Below are 25,803 nucleotides of genomic sequence, written 5' to 3'. Positions count from 1 at the left end.
TTGCTGGAAATGGACTCTGAGCAGAGACTTCTGTTCACGGGCTGCAGTTTCCCTTAATTTGAAGATGCAAATTATATGAATTCCTGTAAGAGAAGATAGGGTCGTGAGGTATGGCAGGGAGGAGTTTCCTTTCCCAGAGATGGGGGCCTAGGAGGGTAACTGATAGGAGGGAAAACACAAACATTTTGTAAATGTTACCACCCACATGTAATGGACTAGATTCTCATTCTATGTCTTATATTCTTTCCACAATATAAGACAAGCTGAGAATGCACCTTCCTGACTAAAACTGCCCTGTTTTCTTTTCTTTGTAAAATTAATTTCCATTAATTTCTAGAATAAGATGATATTTAATAATCACTGCAAAACTCTATTGTTTCTCTTACTGGAATTTACTATCAAATTCAAATTCGATGATTATGTATATTATATTATGCATATATAATATAATATATGAGAAACAGTTCTGTCTGAATCCAATACACCATTTCTGAATGCCCACTTATAATAATAAGTAATTCTCTCTTTATTGAATTTTCAAGGTCTTTCAATGCCTTGAAGCAGCTATTTGCATTTAATGTACTGTATTTAGATGCTAAGAGTCTTGTGAAGCATTTTACCTCCAAAAATTAAAATATATACATATATATATTTTAGTAAAAGTCTTGCATTTTAATGCAATGTATGTGTGACATGAGCAAATACTTTATAGTGAGTGACAAATTTAACACTATCTCAGAATGAATTTTGGAGATTTGCCCACCTCTGCGTATCAGAAATTCACTGTTTTATATCATATTAGGATGGGAAATGTTTCTAGCCCAGGTGTTATTAAATAAGGAAACTGCTTTTAGATATGGATTCCCTGAATTAGTAATGTAATTCTTTATGACCATGTTGTGGCACTTCTGAAGTACTGAAGGCAGGATCTGAGAGGAAGAAAAGATATAAATACGTCTGCACAAAGCTTAAAATAGAATTAAATTCTAAACTGCAGTTTCATGTTAAAAGAAGTGAAATTAGAATTACCTAGCTTTATTTTTAAAATTACAATTATCTTATTATTTAACAATGAAGTTTACATCTTAGTTTTATAACACTTTTTTCCACAAGGTCACACAGTTTTGTATCATGCTATATAGCAGAGAATATCTCTAAACTAATCAGCAGTGTTGTGATATAAATCTGAGAATCCATGTTAAGCTTTAACATTACCTCAGAAAAGTTAAGCACTCTCACTCCCAATATACCTTTTGTAAAGTGACAACAGCTACTGTATAAAATTTAAATGTACAATTACAAATTAATAATATCCCATAATGTGTAGTATTTATAATTTGATATATAGTAATATATGGTAATTTGTGTTTAAACCTATAAGAGTAATTATTAACCTTGTTGCGTTTCATACAGTTAACCAATATTAAATTAAAAATCTCTATAAAACATTCATCATAATGCCTAGAACACAATGAATAGAATAATTACCTCTTATACAACTAAAGGAAAGACTCAGCATGTAGCTAGACATGTGGGTCATAGTCTAAATTATCAAAGGAATCCAGAGTTTTTTTAAATAAACAAATAGAATATTATATTAAAGATAATATCAAGCCGGGCATGGTGGTGCACGCCTTTAATCCCAGCACTCGGGAGGCAGAGGCAGGTGGATTTCTGAGTTCGAGGCCAGCCTGGTCTACAAAGTGAGTTCCAGGACAGCCTGAGCTATACAGAGAAACCCTGTCTCGAAAAACCAAAAAAAAAAAAAAAAAAGATAATATCAAGCTGGGTTTGGTGGTGTTTATCTATAACCCCAGCAATCAGGAGGCTGAGGCAGGAGGATTGAGATTCTATGCCAACCTGGATTACAAACTGAGATCTCTGCATAGATGTCATATTTGTAATATATGTTTGAGTCCTTTGTATTTATTTTAGTTCTAAATAAATGCAAGTGTGTGGAAAACGTGTTAGGTTTCTATTGTTCACAAGTAGAAACAACAGATTAGAGGCTATTGGCTACTTAGAGGTACATCTACAGCTTGAATTTGTACTTTATGACTCCAAGTCCAATGTTCTGTAAGAATAATGAATGGAGGCAAAGTGTTTGTTTTCTAAATAAAACAAATTCAGGTTTAATGATTCCTAAAGATTCCCAAATTTGGGGAAGAGACACTGTAAGGAAAAAATATAAAATGATCCCTTTAAATAAGTAATTAAATAGCAGTCCTCCCATAGTCTTGAAAGTTACAGCCAAATAGTTTAAGGTTTGTGTGAGATCTGCTTCTGCATGTAAATACTTCCACAGCAGTCAAACAACCAAACATATTCTGATGATGTGAGCAAAATACTGCATCAATCACTTTTAAAATGATCAGAAGCATCCTCAATACAACTGAATACATACACATTAGTGTGTTCTGCCTAAGCATGGCCATCATTGTTTTATGTCTACTGAAGAATACACTACAAGTCAACCTCCTGGAACATATCAGTAGCAAACTATAACAACTCACATTTCCTATGAAACCTAATTTTTTTTCTTTGGTTCTTACAGCCTTAATTCTATTTATTCATTTATTCTCATTTATTTTAGAACATAAAAAATTAAGTAAGTTACCCTATTTAACCAAAAAAGGGTCTTTCTCTGCAATCCAAATATATTGGAAAGTAATTTTATGCTTCTAATATCAAAAGAAACTACATAATAACAACTAATCCCTGTATCTAATTCGGATAATGAGCCACAGTGAACCCTAAGAGTAACACCGTTGGTGAGCTTGCTAAAATAGCAGATTAGCAAAAGTGTTTGAGTCCTCCATATTCTCCAGCCTCTCCCTCATGCCATGGACCAGGTAGGGAGTCCCTCCTGGCTGCTTTCCTCTGTTCTCACCCTCTTCCTCCTTCATTCTGTCCCACCTCCTCTGTTGCCACCCTCCAGCCTCACACACATGCTCTCCACAAACACATACCACAACCACTTAAGTCATTCCATTAAAAAGTTGATTCTGCTCAGATTGAAAGTAACATAGTGTTGGCCGGAGTCAAACTGGGTACACCTATCTGTTTATGTGAGTCCCTTCAGTCAGCATGAACAACTTGTATTGATTCTCTTTCAAATAAATACATTGTAATGAGTCCTCTCCTAGTAGAATATTCTACATAAACAAAATCAGTACTAAGCAGAGGCCTTCAAATGTGTTCTTAAGAGTTAGATTAACACCTGCAAAAGGATTTAAAGATGGAAAAACATCTGGATAATATTAGCCAAAATATCTACATTTACCTAAAACATATTAGGAAAGAGAGACTTTTTTATTTCTCTTTATATAAACTACTACTTAAGAAGCATATGGTTTTATTAGTTTATAAAACAAGTATGAAAGTCACCCCAAAGATTTTTGGGAAGTATTTTTAAAAAGCTACCTTACCTTTTAACACTGTGTGCTAGTTATAAATTTGTATAAAGCTAACTCATGTTTGGCTTTTTCAATGCCTAACTCCACTTGTAAATCTTCTAAGGTCTCCTCCCAATACCTGCACTGAACTCCAAAGACATTCCAACTTTGAAAGTTATTAAATTTTAAAATTATTAAATACCAAAGGTGGGAAAGTTCTAAGATGTAATGCAGCTGATAATATATTGATTCTACTTTTTAACATTAGCAGTCACTTAAAAGTTTTATGTACTGCTATTTCACTCACCTAAAAACCAAAAAAGTTGTTGATGAATAAGAGTGTGAAGGAGTTGGGGCCAGCCCCACAGAGTTCAATATGCTTCAAGCCCAACTCCTCATGTCAACAGGAATTCCCTGGGAAGCTCAACACTCACTGTATTGCATTTGTTTTTCGTGATGCTTGTACCATGGAGTAGCTTGGTGAACATGCTTGCTGAAGTCATTTTTATGTTAAATTTCTCTTTATAAACTTCTAGGTTGAAATAAACCTAAAACGATATCCAACTCCTTACCCGGAGGATTTAAAGAATATGGTAAAATCTGTTCAAAATCTGGTGGGTAAGCCAAGCCATGGAGTGCGTGTTGAGAACTCAAATCCAACAGCTAACACGGAGCAAACTGTGAAAGAAAAGTTTGAACACAAGTGGCCGGTGGCCCCAAAGGAGATTACAGTGGAGGTATTTGGAGGTTATTGGTAATTGCCAGTGTGGTTTGACTTTTAGACTTCTGCGTGATGATGTTTCTTCTAACTGAGTAGATTGCTTTAATAAGCAAATTACACATTATTTCTTAAATAAAAGTTACTCCTCTTTTGAGATAGGATGGTTACATCTAGTAAATCAAAGATGGCTCCCCCCGCCCCCAGCCCAAATCACTACTATATCTTTAATATGTACAGTGGCTCATCAGCTACCCATGAAAATGTTGGCTACCCAAAATTTATCTGATCATTTCCTGGGAAAACTAATGGGACACTTTTATTTGAATAATCACAGTAAAATCCCTACTAAGTTTAGCATGAATTGTTTTTAATGTTTTTGTGTTTGAGTTTCAGCAAGAAAGAAAGAGACAGACAGACAAACAGACAGACAGACAAAGAGAAAAAGAGGAAAAAGAAACCCACAAACATTAACCAGGATCAGGAACAAGTAAAACCCAGGCTTGTGGGATCTGACCATGAAAGGCTTGCTTCCTATGTTTGGAAATAAGCGATAATTTCAGTCTTATTGATTTGTGTTGTCTGAAAAGAAATCAACTACATTATGCCACCTCTGCTATCTCATCAACTCTTCAACTAATTAGTTGCATCTTTTACTTTTGCTAGAAACACAATTGGAGCAAGCATGTCTGATCCATATTACTTCTCTAAAATCTAAATACACAAAACTCTTTTACAAATCTGCATTTCAGATAATCAATTTGTGGCATATGAACACCAACAGTATATGTAGCACTGTGCTAAACACTGTGAGAGGCTAAAATAAATGAAACTGTGTCCCAGGCTCCCCATTGATTCAAAGCTAAGCTAGAAACACACATGAAGTGATGCCAGGGTTTCCTGTTCTAAATTAGGACTGAAACATGTATGAAAGATGACATAATTTCCTTAACATAGGAACCAGTGGAGGACATTCCAGACAGGGAGAAGACCTTGAGCAAAAACAGCCATAGCTACTTGGGAGGCTGAAACAGGAGGATGGCTGGAAGTTTCAAGGCCAGCCTTGGATACAGAGTGAGACCCTATTGCAAGAACAAAACAAAAAAGTCATAGTTATAGAATGCAAATCCACACAAAAGAGAAGTACACTTTCACTTTTATGGAAATGAAACCTGGAGTTTTAGAGGATAAAGTAAATATTCAGTTTAGTTTTTTTTCTTTGCCTTACAAGTACCACTGTGGTCTCTTCACATGATAACCACACATATCAAAGCAAAGTCACAGTCTTCCATCTAAGATATTACAATAGTACAAGTAGGACAGAAAGTAGAATTTAGCAAGTGCACGCGCATGTGCACGCATGCACGTGTGTACACACACACACACACATACACACACACACCCTTTGTATTTAAATTTCTTGGAATCACACTCAACACCCTTTGTAGCACTGTGGTTATGAAAACCTAACCCTGAGTAAATTCACTACAAATATAAGAACATTTAAAATTGCTTAATTTCATAATTGGATAGGTAAAAAGCAAGAAAAATATCTGTGGTCATAAATTTAATAATAACCCATAGTAGATAAGTTTAGTTTAAGTATTCCATGAACATGCCAAAAATAATACATCTTCTGCCCCAAGCTTAATCTGGTTTCACAACATTATCTACCATTATCTATCTTTGAGGATAAAAGTGGGGTAATAATTTCTTCTTTCTCTTCACTCCTTATCCCTTCCAAATAGTTACTCAAACCTTCACATATTCCGCTTTGTTTCCTCAAGTCCACAACTCTGTCAGCATTGCTACCAAAGCCATTGTCTCTTTGCTTTACTTTGTCCCCAGCCTCCTTGTTGCCTTGGCAACGCTTTTCCTAAAAAGAGTGCCAACCTAATTGTTTCCTTGGCAATAGCTTCTTGCTGCTGGGAGAAAAGTCTGAGGTTCTTCATTAGCTAGGGAAGCTACAATGGAAGCTGATTTCCAACCTGATGTGTCCTATGTGACCCGCCCCATCCCTTTCTCCATCCGCTGATGTGATCTCTGTAAAAAGAAATTCCAGTGGAGATTTCAATACTTTTCCTGAAATTGAAACTGTATCTCCTTTCCATTGAGCCAACTGTAGGCATTCATTGCCCTCTTAAATATAGCCAAGTTAAGGGCCACACTACATTTTATTCAGTGTCCTGATTTAATTAGTGTGAATAACCAAGTAGGTTATTGATTATGAAGGCTCTGCATCTATTGTATATTTTTGCATCTGTATATATTTTGTATTTTTTATTCAGGGTTTCAATACTTGTATATTAGCCCAGGCTGGTCACAAACTCAAAACTAACCTGCTTCTACCTCCTGAGGACCATGACTGCAAACTTGTACCACCTTGTCAGTGTGGTGTGTGTAGACTGTGCAGTAGAGATTTACACACTTCATTATAGAATCAGCCAGGTGATTAAACACCTTAACCAGGGGAGAAAAATGAAGAATTGAGGTAAGCAAGACTGAAAAAGTAAATCTGGAAGGTAATACAAAGTATTGCCTAGTGTAATGGTGCACTTGGGAGGTGGAGGAAAGGATATTAGGAGTTCAAACTCATCTTTGGCTAGATTTCATGTGTGTTTCTAGCTTAGCTTTGAATCAATGGATAGCCTGGGATACATGAGATCCTATCTCAAAAGAGGGAAAAAAACGGTAATTGTATTTGATAGGATGCCAAGTGAATGAGAAAAGAAAGCTAGCCCCAGCTGACCTTTTCCACACCCTAGAGTTTTCACACTGTTATACTAGATAAAGAACAGAGCCAGGACAGCCATAGAAACCAAGAGAGCTGGTGACAGGAAAGCTTCCCCTCCTGCCTTTTTCCTTCATAATGTCATCTGAACTTTGTGTGCTCATTCCCCAGCTCTGTGCATGGCTAGTATGCCCTCACCCTTTAAATCTCAAAGGGCCACCCCTGATCAGTCTAACCTCCTGGCTTTCTCTACTGCATCACTCTGTTTGCTTGCATTGAATGCAATGATGACATTTACGAAGACTTTGTATATTAGCTTCAGACAGTTTCAGAGAGTAAGAGCCATTTCCATCTTTTGTAGTGTGTGATGATTCAAGTTGGAGTTTTTCAACTTTGCCTTACTGCCAAAGCCATCAGCTCTTAGTAAAAACCATACACCAATTTTGGATTCTGACCTTTTGCTTGGCTAACAATGTGCTCTCCATACTCAACAAGCCACATGCCCTTCAGCAGCTGCAGCATCAGTACACACCACATCCACTACAGTGTGCTGGGCTGCTGGGCTGCTGGGCTGTAAAATGCAAAGTGTTAAAAATATCAAAAGCATTTTTACTTAATGATATTTTCAACTTAATCTGGTTTTACTAGATGTAACTACAAACTGGGAGCATCTATATGCCCAAAATCTAGCACATAAAAAGCACACAATAAATATTTGTGGAATAAAACAATCATTAGTTAAGTCTAGTGTGATAATCGGACTCTCCACCCAATTAGAAGCTCATGGAAAGCCAGGTGAGTTTCTGAGGTTTTGTTGAATTGATTCGTCCTTGTTGGCTGCTTTGTGTAGCCACTATTCACCTGTGCATTGAAGAAATTCCTAGCATATTTATCTACTTATCTTTTTTAGATAGGTAGCCCTCTGTTTCTCAGACTCTTACCTTCTTGACTCTTACCTTGGGACTCTCTTTCTCCATGTTACTAAGAGCCAAGATTCTATTTAACTAAAGGAAGGGTGGTGGAACTAAGAGAGAAAGGACATTTCACCTTTCCTCCCTCTACTTCATTCTCAACCAGAGACAGATTTAGATGAACTTCTGATGAGCCATTTAGAAAAGTTGATTGCTTTACAACCATGGAGGCAGCCTCAAAACTTTGCTTTCCTCAGCTTTGAACAGGGTCAGAAACTCATATCCTAGATGGGCCATGCAGAGCCCTGGTCACAAATTTTAAAAACTGATGCATAGGAGCAAAATACGCTAAATACTGAATTGTAGAACATAAGGTAAAAGAAGTAATGTCAACAGTCTGTGTTGATATGACTGCTTGATTTTGTTCTTGTATCTCATTTTATTTTCATTTTGCTGTTTATTAAAAGAAGAAACTCTTTTATTTGTATTAGGTGTCATCTAAAAATACCTCCTTCCCAAGTTGTTTCATACAAATAAGTTACCTTTACCTTCATAGACTAGACAGAAATTAATTAGCACTAATTCTATTACCTACCACCTTCATCTGATGAATGTGTTGGATGCAGGTCTGAGAATACTTCACCTTGCCCAAGGTGCCTGATTAATAAGTGACGAGGCAAAAACAGGACAGAGAAACAGTACCCTGTGATTGACAGATCAGCATGTCTTGGTCCTTGCACAGAAGTGCTTCTGCAGCTTGCATCTTCTTATTAATTCCTCCCAAGTCATACACATGCTTTTACTCTTTGTTATACCAACTTAAAATTTTACTGTGCATTTGTTGTGCTGAACTTAGAAATTCTATGGGAATGCATATTTCTCTCTTCAGCCCCAGGCTTTTCATCACCCTTTTTCTCCTAGGATCTCTTTTGAATCAGATCATTTGCTTTAGGTCCCTGATACAGGGGATCTCATTGGGAGCCTCACTCTGGAGTGGGGACTAGCTGTGTGGGAACCCAAGAGAACCACATTTTAATGCTGAGTCTTTGTTAAGTGTTTTTCTGTGCCCCAGGTCCAGGGAAAGAGTTGAACTAATTAATAGGATCATCTTCATCTTGAAATATAATTCTTTTAAAAATTGATTAGTATCAGACAGATGTTGGTTTTTCATAAGAAAATATTCTCATACACTGTCAAAATCAAGTTCAAACAAAAAAGTTTCAATCGAGAATTAAAGAAATGGATGTGGTTTTTTTTCTGAAAGACCAGAAACCTATAGCCTGTTCCTTTGAGTGTTTCTGCCCATTTATTACACCAACCAAACACTAGACAAATCTTTCCAAATTCCTATTTTATCTAAGTATATCCTTCTCCAATTCAACAAAACATCTCTACTTGTGTTGGTTCAGTGCTCCAAATTAACACACACACAAACAAACAAACAAGCACACAAACAAACAAAACCTTGAATGTCCTTTGAATTCAAATTATCATAAAGAAGTTAAAAGACACAGCTGTTGTGTATAGAAAGTGGAGATTTAAATTTTAGCTTTCTTAATGTTCTCCTGATACCTGTTTAATTGGAAATGATCTGAATTCTAGAAATTAAAACTCATGGAATTTATACACTGATGAGACAACTCAATGGCTGAGAACTCTGGTTGCTTTTGCAGAGGACCCAAGTTCATCAGCATCCACAGTGTTAAACTCCAGTTCCAGGAAATCTAATGCCCTCTTCTGGCCTCCACAGGAATTGTATACAAATAGTGCATTTATGTACATGCAGGCAAAGCACTAACACATAAAATGAAATAAATCAAGAGGGGGGATTTCAAAGCTTGTGGAACTTTTATATTGTTCATTCTTTATAAAGTCATATTCTTGCACCACTGCCATTTACCACATTCAACATTCAATATGCAATGAAGATTAAATAGGTTGGAATTGGCCATGAGAATGCTAACAACCCAGGAAGGAGAAACAGCAGACACACAGTGACTGCGGACAGCCACCTAGGACACAGCAGGGATTGAAGAGCAGAGGCCAGGGGTGCAGGAATGCAGGACTACTGGGATATTGTAATGGGGTAGAACAAAGATCCTACTGGTCAGCAATGCCCTTCCTACTTGGAACTCATAGGAGTTCGGCCTCTAGAATTCTCACATCCAATATCTATGACTGAGCCACACTGCCTGTGGAGGACGCAGCATAATTCAATGCTGTGTTAAAATGAGTTCTGTTCCATCTCAATTAGATTGGAAATTCCCAGAGGACCATGTTGTATCTTTCTGGGAAACCTCCACAGTTCTTTGCACAGTGCCAGGCATACAAATAGCATCCAAAAACACATCTAATGAATAAATGGGCTCATATAAATTAGAAAAATAATTAGTGCTCAATTACAGACACAGAGGGTTATTTTGCAATGCCCCATGGTGAATTAAAGTCTAGGGCCGCATCTTTGAGTCTGAGCCAAATAAGATATTGCCATCTTGGTTAACCGTTATTTAAATGTTTACTTTCCTTGTCCTGTATTATTATATCTCTCAGGATTCTTTTGTTCATCCAGCTAATGAAATGAGGATTGGGGAACTTCACCCTTCATTAGCTGAGACCCCTCTGTACCCACCCAAACTTGTTCTGCTAGGGAAGGACAAAAAAGGTAACATCGTGAAGCCGATGTGGAACTGTGCCCGATGCATGTGCATGATAAATCGCCACTTATACATTATGACATGCCATAGTCTATAAGTACTCGCACACGTGTGCTTCTGACATTAATCCATATGGAATCTGCTTTTCATACATCTTTTGTATCCGTCAGTGTTCGTAGCATTGTAACATGTTTCCCCTTTAAATTTCAGAATCAACTGATGAGTCTGAAGTTGACAAAACTCACTGTCTGAATAACAGTGTCTCCTCAGGCACCTACTCAGACTACTCGCCCTCCCAAGCTTCCTCGGCATCCTCTAACACCCGGATGAAAGTGGGGTCCTTGCAGGCAACAGCTAAAGATGCCGTCCATAACTCTTTGTGGGGTAACAGGTGTGTTGAGAATTTCCCCTTCTGGGTTCCCAAATGTTCGTTGTCAGCAATTTTGACAAAGTGGAATCTGCTTTATGTTGGAATTGTGTTTGGCATGTGAGTGGCACAGAACACAGAATATGCAGGTAAGCATGTGGGCTCACCTGGGACTTTGGAGGGCATCAAAACCAACTTCCAGGGCCTGGCATCCATGCAAGGCCAGTGGGAAGAAACTATGGGAAGTCACAGTGGGAACTAAAAGCTTGAAAGTGAAAATTTGTGTTTGACCATCCCTAATAATGAATATATATATATATATATATATATATATATATGATTATAAGTATGTATAACTCAGCATTATTAGCAAACGAATTCACATACTCTGGAAAAACAGGCATATGCTGGAAGTAGCCACTGGCTCAAATGTGCTACTAGCCCCAAGCATAGTACAGTCAATATGATAGACAATCCCTTGATATACTATCTATAGGCCAATAGAAGACTATGAAATCATGAGAAGAAGGAAGAGATCTTAAGGGAGGAGGAAAGAGAAAGCAGCAGCACACGTGACAAGAAGTGAAAGGGAACACTTAAGGAAGAAGAGTAAAGGAGAGGACCGAATTAGAACAAAGTCTAATAGCACCCAAATCTGAAGATGCTTTTTACGCTATTTTTTAATTAATTATTTATCTACATTCCAGATGTTGCCCCCTCCCACAATTCTTCTTCCCACTCCCCCTCCCCTTTGCCTCTGAGAAGGTGCCCCACTCTCTACCCAGGAATTCCCCTTCTCTGGGGCCTCAAATCTCTGCAGGATTAAACACATCCTCTCCAACTGAAGCCAGACAAAGCAGTCTTCTGCTACATATATGCCAGAGGCCTCGGACCAGCCTGTGTATGCTCTTTGGTTGGTGGCTTAGTCTCTGGGAGATCCCAGGTGTCTGGGTTAGTTGAGATTGTTAGTCTTCCTATGGGGTTGCCACCCCCTTCAGCTCCTTCAATCCCTCCCCTAACTCTTCCATAGAGGTCCCTAACCTCAATCTAATGGTTAACTATAAGTGTCTGAATCTGTCTCAGTCAGCTGCTGGTAGGGCCTCTTAGAGGACAGCCATGATAAGCCTATCTGTAAGCACAACATAGGATCAGTAATAGTCAGGCTTTGGTGTCTCCCCCCACCCCCATGTTATGGATCCCAAGTTGGGCTGTTCACTGAACAGCCTTTCCATCAGTCTCTGCTCCAGTTTTGTCCCTATATTTCTTTTAGACAGGAATAATTCTAGGTCAGTAACCCCATCAGTCCACTTGGGGCCCTGACTATCTACTGGAGGTGGTCTCTTCAGGTTCCTTCTCCCAACAGTTGGGCATTTTGGCTAAGGTCATCCCCATTGAGCCCTGGGAATCTCTCACGTCCAGGTCTCTGGGACTTTCTAGAGGGTCTCCCAGCCCCCACAAATTAGTGAAATAAATAAAATAAAACTGGAGACTTGATCTTTCTGAAGACAGCTTGTACTGATTAGAAATACCAGCATTTTTAAATTCTTTAATTTGGTGGCTTAGAAGTGTTCTGAGTCAGAAATTCTAGAAAAAAGCAGGGGAAATCCCCTTGTCAGTCACTCTTCAGAACCATGGTTGAAAGAGCACATTCTTTATTCAATCACTCATTTAGCCAACATCTATCCTGAGCCCAGAAAGAAGACCTCCCTCCTCATGTTTGCTTTCTATGGAAGGACCTAAGATAGTATACAATAGTACACTAGGCAGTGTGCTACAAGGCCATGTTTACTCAGAAGATATGAAAGTCAGAGCCGGTTAAACTGGGATTTTTTTTTTGTTGTTTTTGGATTGTGGTGAAATAATGCGAGTTTAACCATAAGCCAGGTGGGGATAAATGAGCTACACAAAGAAAGGCTGGTGGCATTCTCTGTTACTTATTCTTCTTCTGGAAAATTCACCTCTTCCTCTTGGTCATTTTTCTCCTCCTGCTTGTGTTCACAGGATTGCACCACCTTTCCCACAGCCTCTAGATGCAAAGCCATTACTCAGCCAACGGGAGGCTGTCCCTCCAGGGAACATCCCCCAGCGTCCTGATAGGCTGCCAATGAGTGATGCTTTCCCTGACAACTGGACTGATGGCTCCCATTACGACAACACTGGTTTTGTCTCCGAGGAAGCCGCAGGCGAGAATGCCAACAATAACCCTCTCTTAAGTTCCAAGGCTAGAAGCGTACCTGCTCATGGGCGCAGGCCTTTAATTAGGCAAGAAAGGATTGTCGGTGTTCCCCTGGAATTGGAGCAGTCCACACACAGACACACACCAGAAACAGAAGTGCCTCCTTCCAATCCCTGGCAGAATTGGACCAGAACTCCCAGTCCATTTGAAGATAGGACTGCTTTTCCTTCCAAATTAGAAACGACCCCTACTACCAGTCCCTTGCCTGAAAGAAAAGACCACATGAAGGAGCCTACAGAGACACCGGGTCCCTTTTCTCCGGGAGTGCCATGGGAATACCACGACCCCACCCCTAACAGGAGTCTCGGTAATGTCTTTTCTCAAATCCACTGCCGCCCAGATTCGTCTAAAGGGGTTATCGCAATTAGCAAAAGCACAGAGAGGCTTTCCCCGCTCATGAAAGATATAAAGTCCAACAAGTTCAAAAAGTCCCAGAGTATTGACGAGATTGACGTCGGTACCTACAAGGTCTATAACATTCCACTAGAAAACTATGCCTCTGGGAGCGATCACTTAGGAAGCCATGAGCGGCCAGACAAGTTCTTGGGACCAGAGCATGGCATGTCCAGTATGTCCAGGAGCCAGTCGGTACCCATGTTGGATGACGAGATGCTCATGTATGGAAGTAGTAAAGGCCCACCCCAACAAAAAGCATCTATGACTAAGAAGGTCTATCAGTTTGACCAAAGCTTCAACCCACAAGGAGCGGTGGAAGTAAAAGCAGAGAAGAGGATTCCACCCCCTTTTGCACACAATTCTGAGTATGTACAGCAGACCAGTAAAAATATCGCCAAGGATCTGGTCAGCCCCAGAGCCTACAGAGGATACCCACCCATGGAACAGATGTTCTCCTTTTCCCAGCCATCTGTAAATGAGGATGCCATGGTGAATGCTCAGTTCGCCAGCCAGGGGCCCAGGGCAGGCTTCCTAAGGAGGGCTGACTCCCTGGCCAGCTCCACCGAGATGGCCATGTTCAGAAGGGTCAGTGAGCCCCACGAGCTGCCCCCTGGTGACAGGTATGGCCGAGCAACCTATAGGGGTGGGCTGGAAGGCCAGAGCAGCGTTTCAATGACTGATCCCCAATTCCTCAAGAGGAATGGCAGGTACGAAGATGAGCACCCTTCATATCAAGAAGTGAAAGCGCAAGCGGGAAGTTTTCCTGCTAAAAACCTTACCCAGAGAAGGCCGCTGTCTGCCAGGAGCTACAGCACAGAGAGTTATGGGGCCTCCCAAACCAGGCCAGTTTCAGCTAGGCCTACCATGGCAGCCCTCCTGGAAAAAATACCATCTGACTATAACTTGGGTAACTATGGTGACAAGACATCAGATAACAGTGATATAAAGACAAGGCCCACCCCTGTGAAGGGAGAGGAGAGCTGTGGCAAAATGCCGGCAGACTGGAGACAGCAGCTGCTTAGACATATAGAAGCTAGAAGGTTAGACAGGGTATGTCTGGCGTTTCTTTGTAAGAATTCCCTCCTGCCTTGGGTTTTCCTTTCCTGGCGTCTCTTAGCACATGTGGCGGCGCATGAGTTACAGGAATGGTAGCGCCCAGAATTTTATTTTTATTTTGTGGGGGAGATGGATTGCAACAGTTTATTGCCAGTATTGCTAATGCTTTCTGAGAAGTCATAACCAGCAGGTGAATTACTTAGCAAATATAGCCTAAATAATGTTGGTAAGAAAGAATTTGACTCTATTATCTGAGACGGTCCTTCGATGTTTTTCTAACCATGGAAGCAAGGCCACCAACCAAAACTGTTCCCTGGTGACCTAAAGAGTGTTATTTTTATTGAGTCTATAAAAAGTGAGTATTTTACCCTTTTCCACACGGACTCACTTATATTAAACTCAGGCTTAATTTGTTTATAAAATTTTCACATTGCTACAGCTAAGGGACAACTGAAGTTATTACTTCTAATGAGCAATAATCTTCGCAGCAAGTAACAAAAAATAAAATAATCAGAGATTAAATGCCCTCCTACACACTATTTTATTCGATTATAAAACCCTGCCATTTAGAATATTGGCTTTTATGTAGAAGGAAATTCTAAAATTCAAGTCAATCTACAAACAACAAATACAGATGATGTCTCAAGGACTACAAATGAAACAAATTAGTGTGTACAATGTAGCAAAACAAGGAAATAAATCCTAAATTAATCCTAATTCAGTTAAAAAATGAATCATAATACTGTGTGGAGTGAACAGTAATTGGAGAATTAAAAACAAAAACAGAAAAACAGTACAAAGCTTAAAATTAGTTCCTGTTGCCTGTTTGAATCTCTCTAAGAGAAACCAGGAATTTCATTTTCTAGAGCTTTGGCCATCTGCATCATCGTTCACTGAGCCTTTGGCTCTAGGTCAGAAGACTGTGTGTGTCCCAAACTCATGTCAAAATTAAGGATTGTTTGCAAAATGGGGCTTTTCCCTCTCGTGTCTTCGAGTTGGGTGTTCTGAGTGATATTACCCACCAGGGTGCTTCATGCAGTCATTTCAGTTTTACTGAAATGTTCTGCTTTTATGGAGCAAGTTCACTGTGTTAAGTATTTCTTTCATTTTAAATTTGATTTGCAGGTTGTATCTACATGACAAGGAAACCGTTTCCCTAGAGAAAGAATGAACTCATAAGTGTGGCTGTGAGCATTAATTTCTCAACATGAAAATTAGTTCTGCCTTGCAAAGTATTTCATCAAAATGTTTCAAATAAGTATAATCTCCATCTCCTTGAAGGAAGATTTGTTAAAGTCTCATGGTTGATGTCATAGTAGACACCTAGCCAGATGGTACATGCTTTACCTTGAATTATACCCTCATGTAGACAGATAACTTAAGGGAACTCTGGCCTCATGTAGACATGACCATATATTACAGGGTAATATGAAGTAAGAGAGGCTCTAAGAAGGTATGAAGAGTGTATATAAGATGACTAGTAATTGGAGACAGAAGAATGGATGGAAACAAAGCATGATAATGGAATGACTAATGTGAAGTATTTGGTGTCATTGATTTACTGGTGTCCTGGATAGATGTGTCCCACACACTTTGAAACGAGACGTTAAGAAGTGGGTGACTCCTGTAGCTGCAGAGTGTATAGGGGTAGGTTTGGATAAGTAGGTCTGAAGGCTCTGCCTGGTTCAGATGGCTAATGTGAATTTATCTGTAGTTTTTTTTCATTGTTGTGATGACACCTCCCTTTTTCCATTGAGCGCTGTTTTTTTTTATAATTCTCTGGTTCCAGCACTAACTTTTCAGAGCCATTTTGATGTATGTTCAATAGTTTCTCCTTTGATTCAAGAAGTTGAGTTACTTTGGACCACTTCAAGCCACAGTTTTCTAGGAGCTTTCAAATGACATTTTCTTCCCCAGTCAGCTGAGCTATTTAGCCATAACTCAAGCTGCATCTCCTTTGAAATCTTCCAGCTATTCTCCCAAATGAATTCAGGGTGCCAGAGTGCATATCATAATGGCAAATAGTTTTGACAGAGCTGAGCTATTAACATTCTGCCCATGATCAGATAGCACCAGAAATTTGGGGTACCTTTTTCCTCCAAAAGCTGTCCAATTCTGAGCAAATGGTAATTCCAGCAGCTACAAGATCTTTGTGATTTCACATAAAAGCCAGTTAACTGCCTACAGATCTGCTCCTATTATAGGCTTAACAGTCCAACATGGAGTTGGCAAAAGATTTTAGTGTTGGCCTTAGAGAGACAGACAGCTTGAAGTACTACACTAGAATAAGGATACCATTTTCTCCCTTAATCACAAAGGCTTCCATGACAGAACCCCTCTGTGACCAAGAATAAAACAGGAGTCCAAGTGTCTTAGATTGCTTGTCCTCTATAGGACATTAAGGAATTAACCCTGAAAAAGAAGAGGTTGAGAGTCTTTTTCACTTTTGGCATGATGACAGTGAACTTTAGTCCATAGTCCTTAGCAAACTGAATTGGCAGACAAGTGTATCTCTAGTCATCCCTCTCCATAGCTCACCAAACTCTGGTGGTAAAAAACCATTACTTTGGGAATAGAATCCACCCATTAGTTCTCAATGATAACTAAGAAAAATTCTACCGCATAAAATAAGAGAATTACTGACAGAAGCAAACATTGCCAATAATTGTGTTTCCACTGTAGATAGAAAGTTGATGCCAGGCCATTTTAAAATATCTTAATTACTGAAGAGAAAAATTTAAAAATAACTGGTCATTTGTACCTGGCAAAGGATATTCACAATATAAAATATCACCAGAATGCTGTGCAAATATTTTATGCATACTAAAAAGGGGGAATAGCATTAACCATTTTTAAATTATAACTGCCTTTAAGGCTGCCACACATTAGCTTAGGCAGAGTTAGAAGTTAACATCCGTCTTTTATATATGTAGATCTGACAATGTGAGACATTGAGATTTATAGCAGAGGGAATCTTATTAAAACCCCACTTTTTGAAATTGCAAAACTAGGAAACTACTACAGATGAGCAATATTTGTCTCAGGATCATGATATCTAAGAGACAGACCTTAGCCTTTATGTGAGAGCAGGTGTAAACAGTGTATCTTTGCTCTTGTCATTTCTGTAGCTCTGGACAGTACTCATTTTGTGCACAACTAACCCTGTTACTGTATGCTTCTGTCTGATCGAGCGCATGTTTATAAAGAGTTACTGTTTGCCCGCTTACAGTTCAATGTTATGAATTTAGATGTGTTCATGTAATGATCCGTTTGTGGAGCCCGTGTTTACATCCTGTCACATGGTTATCTCCTCTACTCAGAATGCTGCTTACAAACACAACACAGTTAACCTTGGCATGCTGCCCTATGGAGGTATTTCAGCAATGCATGCAGGCAGAAGCATGACTTTAAACTTGCAGACTAAGTCTAAATTTGACCTTCAAGACCTACCTCTTCAGAAAGTAAGTATGGACTGCCCTACATGTGTCAGCATCCCAAAGCCACTCGATGTTTGTTCACCTGATGTATTTAGGCTATGCATCCAGCCCTGCCTGTTACGGACTCTCCATGGTCCGAAAGCACCAGGGAAAATGATGTAGAGCCTGAGTCCGTAGCTGCTCGGTGTTTATTGTAGCCAGACTGATTACCAGACTCTTGCTTTTTGGACTGAGCAGGTACATCCTTTGAGATTACTTTAAGCATCATCTTTCTACATGTTTTCTATTCTTCCATGGTTTTCTTTCTTTTGTGTTGACACATTTACTGTTTTGGAGGTAACTCCTGACATCCGTTGGTGAAGCACTCTGAGAACACTGCTAAAAACTGGTTTTAGACTCTGGTGGTTCCTTTAGAAGGTGTAATATTATGACTGAGCATGGAAGTTAAATGTTTAGCACTGTACATGCTTTTCTAAGTCCACTTACCTTGTGGAAATAGAGCACAGGAGGAAGAGATGTAAGTAGTAACAGGTTCATATATTTTAAACAAAAGTGTGGGCATATTATGAAGGAAATAATACTGTATATTAATGAGAGGAAGAATTCCCGTTGTTAAGGATACATTTTTCTTGTTCAGTCAGCACTGGGAATGCCCATTTCATCTGCTTAGACTGACTAATGCTTTTCTGTTACATCTCAGGAGAGACTAATGAGTCATTTTTATACAATGTCACTATGACTGTATGTTAATGTGGTCACTTTGTGGAAGAAGCAATACAAAATAGAAAAACAGAGTGATAACAGCCCCCAAACATTTCTGCTTTCTGAAGAAAATTAAATGTGGGAGAAATTACCATGGCTTTATGCCTCACACTTACTGCTAAATGTCTGGTAACATTCCCTAATCTAGATCATTTTATCCATGCTTTGGGTAGTTTATATCCACAACTTTAAACACATGCAGAGAGAGAGAGAGAGAGAGAGAGAGAGAGAGAGAGAGAGACTAAACTGGATTTCTTCTCAGTCTCCAAGGGATGACCAGTGGTGCTTGATAATGTTCTCTACTGGATTTTCCTGAGGTCAGCAATATCTCTTATCATAACCATTCCCATGACCCAGCTAGCAATCCCTAAATTTAGAACTGGGCTTATGTGCAATTAATTTATTTGAGCTAGCACAAGTTGACTCTAGCATATCATCAGCCATTTTCTTGATACCTCTTATATGTCCAAAGCCTTCATCCTCTTTCCACCCAAAACCAACTTTCTTATCCTATCCATACTCAAGTATGGATGGCCTGTAAAAACTGTAGCCCCCTCCATAAGAGGACTTGTGAAGTAATGCAAATAAGACTTTGAAACTAAATAATAAAATTTCAAAAAATTTATGAGCAGATTGAAGGAATCTTGGTATGAAGACAGCCACTGTTGGAACCCTGTGAAAATATCTAATAGCAACAAGCCTATTTTGACTCATTTGGGTCCTAATTTTGCTTTGAGCTATGCTGTGATCTTAACTCATGCAGTAACTGGACAGCAGCAGTGTACTTAAATGTGTCTTTTGTATCTTGGTTATTCTCCAGATATGAGTTAGAGACAGCTGCCCTGTTGTTTTAGCCTTGTGGTGTGGTGGCCCTGGAGTTATACCACACTTCATTAACAGCAATAACGCAGAGCTGTATTTGAGGACCTCAGCTATCCTCTTGCAACCACAAGTAGAACTTATACAAAATGGACTCCCATTGGAAGGGAAGTCCCTCTGGAAAGCACGACAAATTGCAACCCAGCAATTAAAACAATGAAAGGCTTCAAAGTAAATTACTATCAATATATTATCTCCTACATGGAGGAGGAAGAGGAGGAAAGAAAGGAGAAGGAAGAAGAATAAAAAAAGCCACTTCTAAAACTACCAGTTAAGGTCTATGAAAAACATACGCTCGTATGATGAGTGATGTAATGAGTTTGAAAACATTTATGCGCAAGAATTCAGAACATTGCGAAAGGTGTAGCTGTGGCAGTTCAGACTGTGTTCCACTCCATAGGTTATACCCTAAGTTTCTGTCTATTCTGCCAGATTCATCTCCTCTAAGGAGCTTGGATTAGCAAATTTGAGGAGGTTTCCGGCCAAACAAGAGAGCTAATCTATTTTTATATACTTTTAAATTAGCATACAAGGAAATGGGTGTTACTATGGCACTTTCAACTACACTACACTCTGACCTCTCCTCCTCTCTTCCTTCCCCACTGGCCTCCTTCCTACCCCAGAGCTCCCTTCTGCTTCCTTGTCACATGGGCTCTATTATGCCTGCTTTCTGTTTTCTCCACCCCCTTAAGATTTCCTCATGCTCTCTCATGATCTCATATACATGCACAAATATATATGCACATATATTAAAATCTGTACATGAGAGAAAATGTGCAGGGTTTGTCTACATCTACTTCATCACTTCAGTCCACCCATTTTCAGTTTCTGGCCAACCACCATAACTTCAGGAGCCATGGCTAACTGTTCTCATGATATGGCATGCTTCCTCTCAATCCTTGCCAGACAAGAGCATATTCAACATCTGTTTTCCTTTGTGCAGAAAAATTACTCTTAGGCATCTAGGGAACAAAAAGCATGATGCTTCCTAAGTAGTGGAATGGAATGAGAAGTGCACATATGTGGGAGTGGTACCCTTCCCAAGGGACACTTGAGGCTGAAATCACACCTTGTGGCCATCCTCTCTGCCTCCCAAACTTGACTTCTTGCATCAGGATGAAGGGAGTATTCTAATTCCCTCCAAAGCACTGACACTGTCCTTAAGCAAATTCATGATAATCTAGTTAAATGACACTGTTGTTTGTAATGAAGAGCCCTGGTACCTGGCGGTGCTTGAACAACATGTGTCCAAGGGAAAAAAAAAAAAAAAAAAAAACCACATTAGCCGGGCTGTGGTGGCGCACGCCTTTAATCCCAGCACTTGGGAGGCAGAGGCAGGTGGATTTCTGAGTTCGAGGCCAGCCTGGTCTACAAAGTGAGTTCCAGGACAGCCAGAGCTATACAGAGAAACCCTGTCTCAAAAAAAAAAAAAAAAAAAAAAACATGTGTCCAAGGGCACAGGGAGGGAAGACATGTTGGTCAAGGGCATCGGGGGAAGTATGCTGATCAAGGACATTTGGAAGGAAGACATGCTGATCTTCTTGAGTATTTTGAACATTTCTAACTCATCTCTATTTATTGCATGTCTGGTCAAGCATACATTTTTCATTAATTAACAGCTAACTATGGTCTTTCTATTATGTAAACAACAAATGATAATTTCATGAAAGTCTTTAAGATACTTTTGAAAATACCACCAGATACAAAAAAATTAATATAAAGAGTTAAGATTATTCATTAATTTTTTGACATTTCTGCTGAACTTGAAATTTTAAGAGTGCCTGTGAACTAGAATGTTAACATGCAAGTCAGACTTAAATTATAGAACACTGATATTTCCTATATTTCCTATTTATTTGTTCATTCATTCACTCATTCGGTCATCATTTATTTGCTGCCTTTCCAAAAAGCATTTAAGTCAACTTTCTATGATGTTTTTAATGGTTCATGTGCTTTTTTCGGATGTGTTCTACTGTAATGAGCTCAGCTATTGTCTTGAAATGTTATGTTACTGGAAAAGGATAACATTATAAAGGAATGTCCATTCAAATGCTATTTTTATTGCCTAGATTAATGATAGAATGATAAATATTTCCATTGGGAAAAAACAAAGGCTGAGAAACACTGAGAACCCACTCTGTCTGGTACCACAAGGTACTTTAAGGATGGTTTTTCTTGCAACTCACAAACCTAAGTGGAGATATTTAGGAGGTTATGAGACAGACTGGAGACTGGAGATCACAAGTCACACAAACATATGTGCTTTACTGTCATGCCCCTGGTATCCAGCATAGTAATAAAAAGGATTTAAATCTAACTCTGCCTGGTACCTAGAGTATACCCTTTCTACCCAAGGTGAAACCTTTTCAAAATTTGTAACTCCTGACATTTTCACTCATGACTCTCAGTAGTCAATACAATTCCTTCATATACCTTATCCAAACAATCTTGAAAGTTGATAATATGGGATAGGAAAAAATTAAAAAGGGAAATAGATGGAGTAACTTAACTAACCTGATGACACATGATTCTATAGGCTACTGGAGAAATGTGTCAGGTATGATCTAAGTGAAAGTCGGTGGTCACCCTGTACTTCACCAGACCCACCTGCACTTCCTGACTATTCGGACTCACCAGGATGTGCTTGGTGACATGACTATTACAGACTCCAAGCCTCACATGCTAACCCTGCTGACAACAGCACCACCAAAAAACATCAGAACTGGTGAAGAAACACTAGCCTTTGCTAATGCCAGCCCAGGGCATGGCTTCCAAAATAAGTACAGTAGTTTCCACAGAGCTAGAGTTACATTTGCCACCTCTTCTTCTTCTAGTGTTTATTACCATAATGACACCTTAGAATTTTTTGCTTATTGTTTATAGTCTCAAGCAGTAATATAAATCATAATTTTAGAGAATAAAGGCCAAAATCATATATGTGTGTAGATAGATAGATAGATAGATAGATAGATAGATAGATAGATAGATAGATGATAGATATAGATGATATATAGATATAGATGATATAGATATATATAGATGATATAGATATAGATAGATAGATATCTCCAGCGTCTGTTTTGTTAGTTACTAAATCAGTTTATTGTTGTCTAAGAAACTCCTAAGTTATAGAAATTTAGACAGCAATGTTTGCCCTGACTATTTTTAAATTTCTGGTGTCCCTTTTCAATGGACCTATGCAGATGACCCTGGAGAGGATAGCTCCATCACTACTGTCCATTTATTTACTCTAAAGCCAAGAATCACTTATTAAATGCCATTTTTTTCCTGATGAAAGCAAAGCAAAATCTATGCTGTACCTTAGCCAGCTTCACCTGTAACTGCTATCAGTTCTGTTATGTTTATTAATGGCTCTTTATCCCTCCAGAAAGAGCCATTTACCATTATAATTATGAAAAAGCCACCAAAGTGCACACAATTCCTCACAGAGGCTAACATGAGCAAACAATGTTGCTATCAGTGTGGATACTGCCTCTTCTCTGTTACAGACCAACATAGTCTTTCAAAACCATTACCACAGAGATTCTCCCTTACAAGATATTTGCCTTTCTCATAAATGTCTCTTCTCAAAAGCTTGCTGGAATACAGAAATAATTTCACTAAAAATACTCTGGACAGATTATTTTTCTAGCTTTTCCTGTTTTTGTTTTTGTTGTTACTTTTATTGACTTGGATGTTTGTTCCAGTTTGGGCATTTTGTTTTGTTTTGTTTTGTTTTGTTTTGTTTTGTTTTGTTTTGTTTTGTTTTGTTTAAGGTCTCAGTACATAGCCCATGCTGGCCTCAAACTTATGATTCTCCAGCTTCAGTCTCCCTCTTAAATGCTGAAATTATAGGCATGTGCCACCATGCTGCGTGGGACTAACTGTCTTTAATATCTTCCTAAATCTATGGAAATGTGCTTTGCAAACCATATATAAATTACCTAACAAAATAGAACCTTGCAGTCATCAAAGATGTCACAAAAACTTGGCAAAGTGTCAAAATCTAATTAATACATATAATACATATATATAATTTCACAATCATGCTTTACACCATTAATTACCAGATGAATAAGGCTACTGGCTCAGCTATGCTCATTTACTCATGCTAATGCTATTTATGTATGTGTGTATATATACATACATAAATATTCATTCATTTGGTTACATTCATGTACACAAATGCATGTACAAATATACTCACACAGATGCACATTGAAGGCTCAACCAGATTAGAAATTACTTCTTTCGCTAGACACCATCATTCCTAGTTCTCAGAATCCTTGACACTACTAAGTCTAACAATAGCCATAGCAGATTTTGGAGTCAGTTTTCTTAAGCTATAGTCCTTATCAAAATGTTTGCTTTTTCACTAAATCACACTGGCTGTTCCCTCTGTTATTCCAATAAGCAAACTAGCAGAATCCAGCAGCTAAGGTCCTGTGCACTGTGTGTTTCTTTATCTTCTGGAGAACTTTTAACAGCTAGATGACAAATTTATTTACAGCATTTATCCTTTGATAAACAATGGGAGCACACTAAATATTTCACTTTTCAGTCATCTTCTCTCACCACCCGACATCAATAAGTTGTTTCCATGACGTTTCTGTTTCTTCAGGCTTTAGTGCCTCACTTCAAAAAATCGAGTCGCAGCTCATTCCTGAAATAAGGAAAATGCTTTCAGAAAGTTCCACTGATTTTACTGTGTAGTGAAAAAGAATCTCTTTAATAGTCCTGTATGTTTCTGTCACTTTGTCCCTGTAATAGGAAAGAATTAGTGTGACAGTTAACTCTAATTTTTAAAAAGAGACAAATTAATTTATAAACTTACGAAGAACATGGGTCATAATAATGTCAAGTTTTTGATAGAATGGAGCTGTGCCTTTGTATTAGTCCAAGAAGAATTGTGCCAATTTTAATAGCTCTCAGTGACTATTCAAAATAGGACTATTCATTCCTGGGGAGGTAAAAAAAATTCATATGAGGAAATACATATAAAAACAAGAGGGACTTGAAAAGGACAAGGAACCTTGTGTTGAATTCTGCCACCTCTCAAGAATATGTCTGACACAGAGACAGCCAGACAGGTTGTGTCATCCCTCAGGGCAAAGGACCTGAGCCAAAGAGACATAGGTACTGAAAATGCACTAATCCGTGTCTCTTGAGTGTATGAATACCTTTCAGCTACTTAATATTCGTATTCTGATTTGCCATATTTTAATGTCTAGAAAAGTTGCATGTAGGCACATGTGATCATATTGGTCTAGAAATAGTAAAGAATAGAAATCAATTTCAAACATATATCAGATAACTATCTCACTGCTTTCAAAAACATGTTTTTCATGTGTTACTCTTCATTTGATTTTTTTTTAAACACAAACTCCCTCTTAACATGAGAGGTTACATTCAAAAACCTTTTTTGCTGGGTTTTGGGTTTTTTTTATTTCTGATGGGCTTATAGAAACAGAATTTACATAGTCAAAGTAAAAGGTGAAATTTGAGCTATGTCCTTTTCCTTATGTCCATTGCAGGGACAATGAGACAGTCTTACTGTGAGCCCTGTTAATTTTACTGTATTTTCCAAAAGTTCTTTAAAAACATGCATGTGGTCAGAATACAAATAAAGAGGTTATGGGGTTGCTTTTTATAGTGGTAGGACTACTCAGTGTAGCCAGATGAGCCTGACAAGCAGCTGTCTATGATGGTTATGAAGGCAGTGGCCCAGCTCACCAAGACTGAAGGACCCACCTCACACAGAGTACCACCAAGCACTGGTCAGGTTTTGTTAACATGGATTCTTCAGAACGAGGGCAAGGACTGGTGTGGGCAGCAATGGACTCACACGGATTCCCAATAAGATAAGCAAAACTCATGTATCCTGGAGGTTAGAGGGGAAGAGAATTTTTCTACATGCCCCACACTATATATTCCACCAGTTGTCTCTCCAGTAGAAACTATAGGTCTCACCTTTCTAATGGTATCTGATTGCTTAATGTTAATCTAGACAGAGTATGGATCATCTCAAAATATCTAAGATCAATATTAATAAAGACAGGATATTTCTATTTGCTAAAAGACCACACTAACAATTTTTTAAAACTTATTACTTTAAATTTAATATATAAGTGATGCATAAATGAATTTACTAATCAGAACAGTAATGGCTTACTTGGTCATGACTCTAGCAGCTGTCTGTTGATAATACACAGTGCCAAGCATCTTCATCTGCCAGTGCTGATCCTGCCAAGGATTATTGGA

General features: G+C 38.7%; 1 protein-coding gene across 12 annotated transcripts in view; it reads left to right on the top strand.

Annotated features, from left to right (window-relative positions):
- The window catches only part of Lrrc7 (leucine rich repeat containing 7), a 461,164-nt gene that overhangs the window by 367,600 nt on the left and 67,761 nt on the right, over positions 1-25,803 (top strand). For 9 of the 12 annotated variants that reach the window (XM_029475024.1, XM_029475023.1, XM_029475017.1 and 6 more), the window contains 4 exons: positions 3,932-4,132; positions 10,306-10,417; positions 10,620-10,800; positions 12,778-14,458. In XM_029475024.1, the coding sequence (XP_029330884.1) occupies positions 3,932-4,132; positions 10,306-10,417; positions 10,620-10,800; positions 12,778-14,458 (2,175 nt within the window). Of the gene's footprint in view, positions 1-3,931; positions 4,133-10,305; positions 10,418-10,619; positions 10,801-12,777; positions 14,459-17,784; positions 17,926-25,803 lie in introns of all 12 variants that reach the window. The other 3 variants (XM_029475018.1, XM_029475025.1, XM_029475027.1) reach the window with 2 other exon arrangements.

The sequence above is a fragment of the Mus caroli genome, chromosome 3, assembly GCF_900094665.2.
Source record: "Mus caroli chromosome 3, CAROLI_EIJ_v1.1, whole genome shotgun sequence".
Taxonomy (NCBI): domain Eukaryota; kingdom Metazoa; phylum Chordata; class Mammalia; order Rodentia; family Muridae; genus Mus; species Mus caroli.
Note: the sequence above shows the minus strand (reverse complement) of the source record. Positions and strands in the feature narration are given on the sequence as shown.